The 14,506-nt window shown below is 38.8% G+C and overlaps 1 protein-coding gene across 1 annotated transcript in view; it reads left to right on the forward strand.

Moving 5' to 3' along the window:
• The window catches only part of MAN1A2 (mannosidase alpha class 1A member 2), a 135,120-nt gene that overhangs the window by 74,603 nt on the left and 46,011 nt on the right, over positions 1–14,506 (forward strand). Inside the window, exon 6 of the mRNA XM_041410892.1 lies at positions 13,061–13,155. Within this exon, the coding sequence (XP_041266826.1) occupies positions 13,061–13,155 (95 nt within the window). The remainder of the gene's footprint in view (positions 1–13,060; positions 13,156–14,506) is intronic.

The following is a 14,506-nucleotide window of genomic DNA, read 5'->3' on the forward strand; positions in this document are numbered from 1 at the left end:
TAGGTTTTTTCTGTTAGTGTAATATACTTTAAACTGGTGGAAATAAAGGACAATCTGATTTAGCACTAGAAAATAGCTGTGCAGTGATAGCTACTCTTAAAACTCATTCTTTGGCCATGTTCCTGTGGAGGGCTGTAAAAACTAAGAAGGAATAGGTAATTGGTAACTATTCTTCAGGTGTCATGTATCTCCTCTCAACCAGGTTTGTCTGTCCCTCTTTGGTAGTTTAAGAAACAGATTCATGCTGGTGGGCACCAGTGACAGCAAGCACAGTATCCTTCCCGTTGTTTTTCCAGACATTCATTTATTGGCATTATTTTGACATAGTAACACATTCGTTTCTACCATGGAGTTTTGCTGTTCTTTCCTCATGAGTGTTTTCACACTTTATCTGATCCAGAAAGGAAGTATGGCATTGTCTTTTGTCAACTGGAAACGCAGTTTGTCCAGCAGGATTTTTTTCACTTTGAAACAGAACTAAAAAAAACTCTGGACATGATACTACTTTAAAATCCAGCATCTTTGGCTGGCTTTGCCTTTTGGAACTTGTTCTCATTCAGTATTAACCCTTATGTTTTTGTCTTGAAAAGGAATTTGCATGCTAGCTGAGAACAGATATGGTGAGAGAAAAATAAATGCCAGGAATGCTACAATAACTGCTAAGCAAACCTACTAGAATCTAGGAAAAATATTAGCAAAAAAATATGTTGTCTCTGATGATGTGTGTGATGTGTGCCCCTACCACATGATAAAGATGATTAAGTATCCTTATCTGTTAGGAATCAAGAGGATGCTCTCTGCAGTAACATTCTGTTACCATTAATAAATTGGAAAATCAAGAAACATACTTTTAAAGGAATGACCAAGAAGTTCTCTAGCCTTCCATCTCAGCATATTCTGTGGTTCTGTGATTTTTTTTTTCCAATTCAAAACAGAAGTTTGAAGATAAGCACCTATATCAAAATACTGCAGCTATGTGCATTTTAAGGAAAGGTCTTTTAAGGTGACCTAGGTAATTGTGAGCCAGATAGTCTGATTTTACTTCTTCTGCCCATCCCATAAATTTGTATAATGAAAAATAAGACATGATCAGTACAGTAGTGATTTGACAATAAAAGTCTTAAGAATTTATATCTGTCTGTACGTTTGCTCTTGTTGAGATGGCCAGTAAGTAGAAAACTCCTGAGAAATTTAATTGTTCATCTAGGCCTGTGTAAATTAAATCCATTTTAGTGTTGCCAAAGGTTGTAGGTACAGACTGGCAGTTACAAGAAAAATGAACAACTCATGTTGAACAGACCAACATGGGGACAGAATAAAGGATTGTATTTTGAGTAGCTGTGGCTTTGGAAGAGTATGTGGAACTCAAAAAAGGCAAGCTGCTCAGCTTGAACCTCTGGTATGAAATCCTGTGGCAAAAGACCTATGAACATTTGGGTTTATAAATAGGAGCTTCAAATATGAGGAGGAATTTATTTCTGTTGAAGTCATTAATAAGACTTATAGGACTGCTGTTGGTATGCTGCAAGCTTCTTGGTAATGATGTTCTTAGAAGAATTTGTAGAAGCAGTAGAAAGTCATGAAAAGTGAGAGGACTGGTAGTTGTGCCTCCTGGACACATGAATAGTCAGGATGTGAGAGAGGACACAGTCCAGATATCTCTCTGAAGGGAATCTTTCATTTCAGTACTGCTTATTGATGTGTCTGTATAAAGGTGTCTTGACACTTACTTCTTTATGCAGATGATCAGATTGTTGCTCTTGAACCTTTTTTATTTCCATTTGTGTGGCATAAAAGAGCAACATTTTTATCTTATAGTTCTGGTCCTGAGAACTATAAATTATGCTGCAGGAGTCTGGATATTTATCTCACCATTTTGTCAAAACAAATGTCTGGTTTTTCAAGTGCCTTGCAGAATTTATGCTACTATAAAGATTCAGTGCTTACTAATTCATTGCTCATAGGTTTTGCTTGCCAACTAATTTTCTGTCAGAACTTAGTCCATATATGTATATATAAATTGTAGATGAGCTACATATCTGTTGAGTGGGGAAAACAAGCCAGTTCATAAAAAAGAAAAAAAAAACCCAAAAAACAACAACCAAACACTATTTACTTTAATCAGGTAATGTGCTTTGCATCTGTCATTGTGTCAGGGATATGTTTTTGAAGATGTAAAAGCTGTGTGATTTTTACCTTTTTTTTTTTCCCCTAGACTGTGATATTTGCATTGTAATCTGTCACATTATGACAGTGGGAGAAGGGAGGCTGTGTGTATAATGACTGCACATAGTGTAAAACAATATGTAATTTAATCTCTGTTTAACTTTTTGTAGAGGCAAATACAGTCTAAAAGGGACTGAGTCATTTCTGACAAAGATTAAAGGGGAAATCAAGATAAATTTAAAAGGGAAAGCTTGGCAGCACATTCAAGAGAAATGGGAGACAGAGGAATAACTGAGAAAGAAAGTAGAAATTGAGATGATCTAAGCATAGAGCTGAAAGACAAAAAAGAGAAATATATCGGGAAATATATTTCATGGCATAGAAAAATATATGAGAAATTAAGGAGATACTTGTCATGAATAGAGAAGGTGCAAGGAAAAGGTGTTACCAAAAAGAAAACCAATGTCAAGAGAGATTAATAAACTCAGGAAGTAGATAACTTCTGTTGCACAAAAATGGTTCTAATAAAAATTGTTAGCTTAGTACAAACATCTTAATTATTTGACTTCAGAACCATTTCTTAAGGTTTCTAACACAGATTTTTCTTCTTAAAAACCACAGAGTGGATCATCAGTTGGGTTCTGAACTTCAGGCACATAATGCAGTCTAACTCAACTGAGAACAGCTGGTAGTACCAAAATACCAAAGATCATTGATTAATAGAAAAAACAAAAAAAAACAACACTCCAAGATTCACTGATACCATTTGCTTTGCCCGGATGTGTCTGGGTACAAAGGCATGTTGAAAGACTGATATATTAGAGTCAATTCTAGTTCCTAGGAATGTATTTTGGAGATGAGAAGGTGTTTTTCCCCTGTCATATACCCCAAGATGTTTCTCATAATCCTGTTCCTTGCAGCTGTACTCTTGGTAGTTCATCCATTTTATGTCTTACCTTCTTTAGATCTCCATTCGTTCCCTGTCCTTCCTCCTGATGGCTTTGTTGCTCCCCTTCACTGCCTATTTGTGCTTCCTTCTTTTACCAACTTCTCCCTGACACTTCACCTTGTAGGAGGTAGGGGACTAGAAGCCCTGTCCTTTACCACTTCTGCTTCCCCACTGGCAAAGCTCCGTGCTCATCTTCTGTCCCTTGGCTCTTTTCGTCAGTTTCCTGATGGCCATTCCGATTCATTTTTCTCCTTTCTCCTTTCTCCGTTCCCTTTCTCCACAGTTTAAATCAGTCTTTCTCTGTGTCAGCTGCTAGTGGGGGAACATTTAAGCCAGAAGCCAGGCATTGTCCATGCTGTCACATCTGGTTCCCTCTGCTACTGTAGTAGCTCCCACAGAAAGAGGAGATTATGCTTAGGCGTGAGTGATTGTGGTTGGTGTGTTGTGCAAATTCAAGGTTGTTGCTTTTAGTTCAGGGACCATTTTTTAACAAAGGTAACTAAACTGGCAGGTTAATACTGCTTGTGAAGGTAAACTTAGAGTAAAGAAGCCAGAGGTATGAAAAGCAGGAAAGATGAAGCACAAAAATTGCCTACTACTCTAATAATAATAGGAGAAGAGAAAATTAACTCAAGACTGCCATGGTTTTTGGCTCAGTTAGATGGGATGTGAAGCAGTGTGCTACATCTTCTGGAATTATCAGACTGAGGAGGCATTTATATGCCAGATTTTCATCACATTTATTCTGAATTTTAAGTCATCTGTGATGTTGCCTGACTGATGTAAAGTGCCTTGGATTTGAAGGCCCTTTAAAAATTGAGAACATGTAACATTTCTACTCAGAAATGCATGAAATCTGTGCCAAGGAAGCTAATACAGCTATTGAAGTAAATGGAAATTATGCAGTTTAATGGAAGTATTATTAGCCAGTGCCAGGTAGTTCAAATATGATTAGCTGGTTGTCCAGTACATGCCAGATTTTTATGTTCAGATCTTCTAAAGCAAAAATGTTGAATATTTCTAATAAGCTGATATATGCACAGACTTTCTCATATGGATTTTTCAAAAATATCAGTAGTGTGAAACCAATGAATATTTCATTACATCCTCAGATGCCTCAGTCAACAGTAACTGGATTCCTCATGTCTCTTGTCCAGGAAACCAGCTTTGGAAAACTTTTGAAGAAGATAAAGATAGTATCACTTAAGAATTCTGTTTGGAAATCTTTCCCTGCTGATGGTAGAGAAACACCAGAGTATTTATCTTTTATCTAAGAAGCACCATTTGAATATATAACAGCTAATTTGTAAAATGTAAATAGAGGAAGTTGTAGTCAACCAGACAATATCTGCTTATCTACAATTAACTGATGAAGTGGGAGTATTTTTGTGTGTTTATTTTTCAGCTTATTTGTAGACTGTAGCTGAACAATATGATCAGATAGGCATTTTAATGCTTTTCAGTACAACTCTTAACTTAGGAACCACCACTAGGATAGTTCTCCTACATTGTTGTGATCAGATAGTTTCTTCCCATCTCTTTTGATAGTCTTTGTCCCCGTATTCATTATTCCAGAAAATCATCACCTGTATTTTCATCTCAAAACAGTGTAGAGTCTCTAGGAAAGAAGCAGCCTGGATGTATGAATGGACCTGTCCAGTCCTGTGGGCTTTACTGAGCTTTTGGTTTCAGAAGTAGAGTGTAGAGCACAGTTGCAGCTTTTACGTTGGCAGTTGTGATAATTGTGATATACTGCATTAGAAAATTTACAAACTGAATCTCTGGGTCCTTAAGCAGAGAAACCAAGGAGAGCCAATCTTGTGTAGCCATGAAGTTTAGGTGAGGTGTTACATCACCTAATTTCATGTGTCATCTGAAACTGGACAGCCTTCCTTGCCTTTCCTATTCTTTAAAATTGTCAGCAAAAGTGTATCTTTCAGGGAGGAATCTGGTGTGACTTTCTTAAATAAAAGTGTTTGTAGAAGTCTTATTTGTAATTTTACTGGTTAAAGAAAATGTCAACCTAGTCAACATATTTTGAAAACTAAGGGAGTTTCTTTTTTCCACAAAGAAGGAACATTCCATGAAGCATTTATTGCCTTGTGAAATGAGTAAATCATCAAGTTATGTAATACTTATAGCTTAAGTACTATCTGCTTTATCCTGCTGCTCTTGAGAGACCAGAATTCTCCTAGCATAGGAGTACTTTGCGGCAGCAGATGTAACCAGTCCTGGACTTTCATGAGGGTGAATTTGGCAGTGTTTTAAAATTCTGGAGACTGTTAGAACTAAGCAGAGTTTCTTTCCCTTTGCCTGTGTAACTGCCTGCATGTAACAGCTGAATGCCTTGCAGAGGTGTAGCAGCTTTGCCACCAAAGTTTTAAGTAGGAATTGTTGGGCACCAAAGTTAATGCTCAAGCTGAGTGTGATGGTATCAACCCTAGATCACTCCTACCTTCAAAAAGAGCAAGCAGGAGAGTCCAGGGAACTACAGCCTGGCCAGTCCTACCTCTAACACACCTCTATCCCTGGAAAGATGATGGAGCAACTAATTTAGAAAACTATTCCCCTGCCCATGAACAACAATTAGATTGGGAAACTCATGCTCAAGAGATCCTGATGACCTACGATGAACTGACTATATTTCATAAGATCCTCATAAAGAAGCTGGTGAAGTATGGGCTGGGTGAGCAGATAGTGAGGTGGATTGAAAACTGTCTGAGTAGACAACAAGTTCAGAGGGTGATAATCAGCTGTGCAAAATATAGTTTGAGGACAGTAACTGGTGGCGTACCACAAGTCCAATCCTGTTCAATGTTTTCAGCAATGATCTGGGTGATGATGCAGGTGGCACGCTCAGAAAATTTGCTGATGACACCAAACCAGGAAGAGCAACTGATACACAGTTTCTCCTCCTCAGTAGGATGGAGCAATTGATTATCTCTCATTTGTGGGAATGCTGAAAGAGCTGGGACTGTTCCGCCTGGAGAGAAAAAGGCTCAGGAGAGACCTCATCATTGTGTGCAAATATCTGAAGGGAGGAAGTAAAGAAAGTAGAACAAATTGTCATCATAGCCATTTTAAGTTGTCACTGTAGTCCAGATTCAAGCTGATTCTTGGTTTTTTAACTGATCTTAGACTGCTAGAATGGGTTTAGATTTTTCATTTCCATATTGATTTTTTTCTGTCACACAATAATATAAATCCATAGAGCATTTCCTTTGCAGAATAAGTCTTCTCTTGTTTAAAGAGTTTCAGTCTTTTGGAAATGCTAAGTGCTGTTCATCAAGTACTTTGGTAATCATTGCAGCTCCCCACGGACTGCAGTAGTACCTCAGCTATGGCATTGTCTTTAGAGTATCTGCAAATTTTTCCTCCTTGAACATCTGCTACAGCTCAAGAAACCTATAGTGCTGATGAGGTGCTGTTGAATTTATGTATTTCTACATCATTTTGCCTCTGTAGGTAGTATAGTTTGTAACTGCCTTGCTAAATTTCACATGAATATGATTTACGTTTTCCGGGACCAATTCTAGATGTGGCATACCTCTTCAATCATCACTAACAAACATCTATGAAATATACCTCAAGTGTTCTCCCACTCTCATTTCATACTATGATAGCTGAAATGTTACCAGAATCTTACTGCATCTCCCTCATCTCACAAGATGACTTTTTAATTACAAAGTGAAAATTACTAGAAGCAGATGTGTAAAGAGGGAGTTGTTTCTCCATTTCTTGGTAGCAAGATGGCCCCCACTAGCAAGGGAGAATGCCCTAGGAACAGTGTAAAACCTGGGAGCCCCCAAACTTCACAGAGGCAAAGTGTGTTGGAAGTTAAGAACTATTCATCCAGGATCTTAGAGCTATTTATCTGGCATGCAGACATCCTTTTCCTATGCAGTAAGACTTATTTATAGACAGTCATCAAACCCTCAATGCTTATTAAGCTTCTTCTGGTTTTCTTAACTTGTTTTTTTGGTGATAATGCTGCTTGATTTTCACCATGAGCCTTTACTCATGCTGAGAGTCCTCTCTAAGAAGTTGACCTTTGAATGAATGTTTAGCTACCAAAAGGCAGACTGAACTCTGAAGGTAGAAAGATAACTGTTCTTGATTGGGCCAAGGAATGCCACCTAGTTTCCTCAAGGGTCTGAGTCTGGTATTGCTGTCAGGGGCTCTGGTTTTTCAATCTACATTTAGTGGATTGATAGGTCTCCCCCATCATCTTCATCCTTAGTGTTCAAAGGATATGTGTTCAGGATTTGATACCAATATAGTAGTGCTGATGGTGAACCAAGTACTGCATTTCTGTTAACTTGTGCAGTATGTCTGCTTTATCTGATGTTTTTTTCAATGATCCAGGGCTATCAAGCCTACAGATCCAGCACATTGCATGGCCATAGATTCTCACTAGTTAATAACCATCAGATTAGAGAGAAGTCTGGCATTTATTACTTTTTAATAAGAATGATTCAAAGGCTGCTGTATGCACATACATGAAAGAGATTCCTTATTTGTAGAAAACATCTATCATCGCTCTCAGAGTTAGGAACAGAGGCCATTCAGTGCTGTTTGCCATTCACAGTGCTGGAAGGGAACACCTAGCAGCAGTATTAGCATAATACAGTCTTCTGAGAGCTGCAGCCATGCATCTAGGCAGTCACTGGATACATCAATAAGGCTTTTGAAGAATCGTTGAAATCTTGACGGCCATTTCTGCTGCATGTTTTAATGGCCTTGCTTGGATTAATCGGCTCAGGAGCAAGCTTTCATATTGTGGGCTGGGTGGCAGGTTTGATGTGTTAAGCATCAGTTTAATGGATGAAAATTATTCAGGCCCTCACAGCTGGTCTGCTGTACATACTAGTTTGTAAATACTGATTGCTGTTTTCATCTTAATGAGGGATCCACTTATCTGATTTGGGGTTTAGGTTTTGCTTTTTCTGCCAATTTTCACTCTCGTTCCTTCTAGCTGTAAACAGCTTGATTTGTTTTTGAAAGGGGGAAAAATTCTTCCATTGGTTTACAGTATTTGCAGAAAGAAGCATTAGGCTAGTAAAGGCCATGTAAATTGATGGCTTTAATGTGTTAGATTTTGCCATGTAAAATGGAGACACATTTCCAAGTCTACAGTGGCTTCTGTATTTTGAGAGTGGACAGAATAGCTACCTTGGAATTAATACCCATTTACCTAGAACAGTATTTTTGCATCTTCAAAGCAGGATGTCTTGCTGCTGCTGTCTTTAAGAAGATTCTGATCAGTTCTATACTTGTTGCTTTGTGCTAACAAAGAAACTTGGGGATAGATGGTCTCCATTATCCGTGAAAGGTGCTGTGTGTGTCTACAGAGTTGATACCGTACCTGAGAGGCAAAACATTTTAATCTTTCGTGTATGGAATGTGCACAAGCCATCTCATACTTGGGAACTGTGGTGGGCTGACCCTGGCTGGATGTGAGGTGCCCACCAAAACTGCTCTGCCACTCCCCTCCTCAGCTGGATGGGGAGAGCCAAAAAAAAAATGCAATGACTCATGGGTCAGGGTAAGGACAGGGGGAGATCACTTGCCAAGTACTGTCATGGGCAAAACATGGGCAAAAGACTTGACTAGGGGTCATTAATTGATAATGAGAAATAAAAATCTTAAAACACCTTTCCCCCACCCTCTCTTCATCACAGGCTCAATTTCACTAATTATTTTCTCTACCTCCTCCCCCGCAGCAGCACAGCAGGTCAGGGAATAGGGTTGCATCAGATGTTATCTCTGCCTCTTCTTCCTCTTCAGGAGGAGGACTCCTCACACTCTCCCCTGCTCCAGCATGGGGTCCCTCCCACAGGAGACGGCCCTCCATGAACTTCTCCAACATGAGTTGTTTTCCATAAGCCACAGTTTTTCACAGAGTGCTCCAGTGAGTGTCCCCCACAGGGTTGTCAGTCCCATCAGCAAACTTGCTCCAGCGTGGGCTCCTCTCTCCTCAGGTCTGCCAGGACACTGCTCCAGTGTAGGCTCCTTACAGGGTCACAGCTCCCTTTGGGGATCCACCTGCTCTGATTTGGGCCTTCTCTATGGGCTGCAGGTGGATCTCTGCTCCCCCATCAACCTCCATGATCTGCTGGGGAATCTCTTCTCTGATGCCTGGAGCACCTCCTTTCCCTCCTGCACTGACCTTGGTGTCTGCAGGGTTGATTCCATGACATATTCTCACTCCTCTGGCTGCAGTTGCTACTCTGTCGTTGGGTTTTTTTACCCCATTCTTAACTATGTTATCCCAGAGGCTCTGCCACTATCATTGATGGGCTCAGCCTTGACCCATGGTCAGTCTGTCTTGGAGCCAGCTGGCATCGGTTCAGCCAGACATGGGGAAGCTTCTGGCAGCTTCCCATAGAAGCCACCCTTGTGTCCCCCTACTACCAAAACCTTGCCGTGCAAACAAAATGCGGCAACATGGCTGGAAGAGTGGTAAGGCAGCTGAGTAATTCTCAGTTATTCTTCTGTTCCTTGGCAAAGTTTAATTATCTGAGTCTTTGTATGTGTTGTACAGAACAGTTTTAAAAGCAGTAGTGATGACTTTGCAGCAATCACAGTCATGCTGCATTAGTAGAGCTATTCTTATCACCAAGTTTTTCCTAATAACTAACTTTTCCTTGGCCCATTTTGGTGTTATTTTCTGTTCTCCATGTCCATGGAAAAAATATTATTTCCTTTTACTTGTGTTAGCCTTTTATATACTGAAAAGTCATTATTTTGTCCTCTCTTGAACATCTTATGTCTAGACTAAATAACCCCAATTCTTCTGCTGTTTCCTAATGAGCTCTATTTTTAAGGCAGCCATTCATTTTTTGTTCTTTTCTGTTCTTCTTGCCTATGTATTTTTTGAAATGCATTGCCTGTCAACAGGGTACTGCCAGGGCTGAAATAGAATCTATGAGTTCAGCTCAGTTTAAAAAAAAATTAAAGTAAAAATATTGCAAGATAAGTAACTGTGTTGTCTGATACCAGCACATTATTTATAAGCTAGAGACTGAGGCTTTTACTGTTGTGCTTATGGTAAGTTTGAAACGTGCTAAAGAAGACACTTCAATGAGCGCAGCAGAATTCTCTGGACACATCTGCAGTTTCCCATAAACACCACCTCACTCACCACTGCTTGCTACATTTTCTTATCCCTCCATCTCTCCAAAAATGCTCTTGTGGTCACTTGGCTCTGATAAAATCCTATGCAGCTGTCTCCCAGTTCTTACTCCAGCCTGCATAGGGATAAGCACAGTGCCAAGCACTCAGTGGTTTTTTTATTCAGAAGTAGCAGCAAGATCAGACGGAGATGACAGGAATAGAAAGTAAAGGCATGCCTTCAACCAATTTTTTGTTTCTGTACATTCGGTTTTGGATGAGAAGCATATAGAGAGGGAGTGTTGTACCCTTCTGATGCTAGATCAGTGGTTGCTCAAGAGTCCTCAGCCCAATGGAGGTGGCAGGAAAGTGCCTTTAATCACAGCCAGTTTGGGCAGGTACTGCTAACAGCATGGTTGTCTGAATTAGCAGTTCCTGCTAGTGCTCTGATGCTGAAATGGCTCTGTGATTGCATTGCTTTAACTGTCTTGTCCAGATTCATGCACATTTAGATCAGCTCAACCTTTACTTCATACACTCTAGCTAAAAACTCCTTCCTCAGATACCATACATTTCTAATGGATTAAAAGCTGGATAGCAATGTAAATAGTCAGCCATTAAGAATATTCTTGAGCAAGGATGTTCTTCCATTGAATATTCTTACTCTAATGTTTCAGTATCTTTTATTAATGAACAATATGATAGTGCATAGCACTTTCAGAGGGTGCAAGATACGAAAGCTGAAGATAAACAAGTTCATGTTACAAATGTCTTTCCGGACTATTTACCTTTCACTGGAAGTCGTCATTCTGTTCTTGATTAGGTATTGAAGCTTGCCTGCACTGTAGAGGGAATCCCCCCAGATGACTCCCAGTAGATAGTTCTGTCTGGTCTTGACCCATCTGCTACTAAAAATTCTAAAAGTTCAACGTGAATTTTTGACTCTTATTTATAGATTCAGATGAGGTACTTCTTATGCAACTGGGCCAAGACTGAGGTTTTAGTTCTCTTAAGGGTTTCTTTTTTTCCCAGTTACCATAGATTCCACCTGTGCTATACCTCTTCCTTATACTATGCTTTCCTGTTCTCAATCGGTCCTTTATTCAAGGTCAAAGTGCTATATGAATTTTACTGCTAAATTTCGGCATGTTTTCTCAAAGACTGTCTCTTGTCAGTTTCTTTGCTAAAAATCATTCAAGCTGTATTGCCTCTGTTGCTTTACAGTTCTACCAAATCATATTCTCAGGTATATCCTTTTTCAGTTTAGACATATCCCATCTTACAGTTCATATGGAGAACCTCTTTGAAAGTTCTTTATCCTGGCTCATTGCTTTCAGATTCACCTCTATCTTGCCTTACTCCACTGCATCAAATACAATTAGATGTCATCTTTAATATTTTCTTCTGGTTTATTTCATGTCTCACTAGTCATTTCCTCGAACGCTAAGATATTGATTTTTTTCCCACCTTAATATGAAAAATAAGGATATTCTTGATTGCTTATTTTTCAGCTTGCTTCTGTAGTGAGCATCTCTTCAGTTTCTTCCCACAGACCTTACAAATCAACCGCTGCAGTCCTTCTTAAAGTTTTTATTCATTTTGATTACAGATTACTGATCAGATAGTTGACAATAGAATTGTAGAATATCTCAAGTTAGAAGGACCTTTAAGAACTGGGGAATCCAACCCCCTGCTTCTCTCAGGACTAGCTAAAACTGAACCATGGGACTGAGAGCATCATCCACATGTTCCTTGAGCTCTGACAGACTTGGTGCTGTGACCAGTCTCTTAGTGAAGAACATTTTCCCTATCTGAAATTCTCCTTATGCATCTTCATTAGATTTTTTCATGTCCTGTTGCTGGTCACCAAAGAGATTATGTTTCTATACTACATCTGTGTTGCATAAGTTATTCTGGGATGTGGTAGCTTTTTTTCTAACTGGTTTGTATGGTGCATCAAACTGGTAAATAATGTTATCTTCAGATTAAGGAGCTACTTGTCCAGAAATGTAGTGAATACTGAGAGGGCATTAATTAAAATGTATGCTAGCAACTAACTGGTAAAAGCAGATTCATATCATGGGCTTATACCAAATATGCCTTTGGAAAACATGCTTGCAGGTAGGCTTAGAAGGAACTTTCTCCCAATTTCTTGTCTAATAAATGTTGGGCTCTGAGTAAGGCTATTATAGATTTATGTTCTAAAACTAAGCAGAAATAACACTAGAAATGTCTGAGATTTTGTCCTGTCAGTAATTTCTGTGGAGGGATCAGACAAGAGAAGGAAGATTAGCCCTGTAATTATTTTTCATATGCATTATCGATGAAGGTAAAACTAGAGGAAACTGCATATCTGGTTTTGCTTAGACAGTGTTCATAAAAGAATAGGAACTCTGTCTGCATTAATCTTATGAAAAAGAAGTTGGAAGTTTGTAAAAGCTGAAATACTTGGGTAGGAGAGTTGTGTCTTGGTTTTTAACTGAAAAATACAAGGTATGATTTAAAGACTGTTTTAAAAAGTACTTGAATTTCCTAATACCAGTGGAGGGAGGTGGGAGGAGACGTGATATTCTTCTGTAATAGGAATCTAAGAACTGTTGCTGGAGAGCTTGGAAGGAAAGAAATCAAAATGACAAGTTTGCTTTTCATGTTCAAATCTAACTGAAAGTTACAAAGTGAACAAGTGGCAAAAAATTATAAGTTAATATGTTTTTTACAACGTAAAGCTTTTTTAATACAAAGAGGTAGGTGGGGCAAGGAAATTTCACTCTTTACAGTTCTTGGAGATAAATTAGACTTTGTAACTACTTGCAATTTATCCTACTATCTTAGGTTTTCAAGATCAAAGCAGTGCAACTGGCAGGAAAACTTCTTCCAGCCTTCAACACACCTACAGGTATACCATGGGCAATGGTGAATCTGAAAAGGTAATGAGTTTTCTTTTGTGAAATGTCTTCCTCCCCCTCCCTCCAACTTCAAATTAATAATGGCATACATCAGTTTTTCTTAGTAGTGGAACTGTAGAAAATGCAGACAAATTGTCATTCCTGGCATCTTAGAATAATTTTGATAGAGTTCAGCACATTCTGACTCATTAACCGCAATAAATTTTGATCCTGGGTTTTTTTTATGATTCTGCAATAAGTATTCAATTTGCCATAGGACCACACTGAGTGTATTATTCTGTGTGTTGTTTGAGAGCTTAATAATTTTTTCTTTAGTCATTACAAAATCTGTTAAAAATCAAAGTTGTTTGTAGGACATGGTTGATTTTACTGGATTTTCTGTACTGTGTGAGCTATATGTTACCTTCAGAAGATTCTCAGCATTTGAGAAGATGATGGGACTCTGAAGTTACTATTTCATTTTGCATTTTTGCTTGGGTATAAAGTCTGACATGCTGAAGTCAACTGTGGTCTGTGCAGATGGAGAGGCTCCTTTAGATGGCTGTTCAGATCAGACTGAACTTAGATGGTCTGCATTGTCTCATGGAAGACAACTGCCTTGCCTAATTTAAGTTGTATTGCTTGCTCGGTGCTAGGATTTTCCTCAGATTATGAGGGAGTATTTTTGATGCAAAGCATTCTTTGTATTTTCACTATGTCTTTAAACAGTAGCTGAATTGGGATGTATATCTAGATTGCGTACACTTACTCATAACTGAAATCTTTTATGAGAGGGGGTAGAAGTAATCTTCATAAATATGTAGTTAACTACGTAAATTGGAAGACCCAGTCCTGAAAGGTGCTAAAAACACCCAGATTAGATTAAGCCAGAGGTAATTCAGGAGTTAGGATTAGCAAAATGGTATCACTTCTAGTGCAAAAGGTAGGAGATATGTGACACTTTCTGCTGATTCTTTAGGTGATCCTGTATTCCTATGTAGACACAAGGTAGGGTAGCACATCCCACACAAGTGAAGGGAACACAGCAGATCAGTAGGACAAGGCAGCAAACGCTGCCACCTTCAAAACTTGTTTTACCTTGATTCTTGTTCTTAAGAACATGCAGTGAATAAAGAACAACTGTGATTGAGCCCAGTGTTAAGTCATCATATCTGTGTGACTTCATGGTATTATATTATTTAAGCATAGGACTTTCTGTTGATAATGTTATGGTATCTTTATTCCAAAAAGACCCAAACAGTGAACCAACTGATCAATCAAATCACAACTCCTTTAATCTTAAGTGTGGGTTAAAATATTGTTGTTGCTTGATTAATTGGCTGTGGTAGTTGTGCTGTGCACAGTAATTCTGAATTTTCTGTTGTTTTCTTCC

The sequence above is a fragment of the Onychostruthus taczanowskii genome, unplaced genomic scaffold (genome assembly GCF_017590055.1).
Source record: "Onychostruthus taczanowskii isolate IOZ18803 unplaced genomic scaffold, ASM1759005v1 scaffold34, whole genome shotgun sequence".
NCBI classification, from domain to species: Eukaryota; Metazoa; Chordata; class Aves; order Passeriformes; family Passeridae; genus Onychostruthus; species Onychostruthus taczanowskii.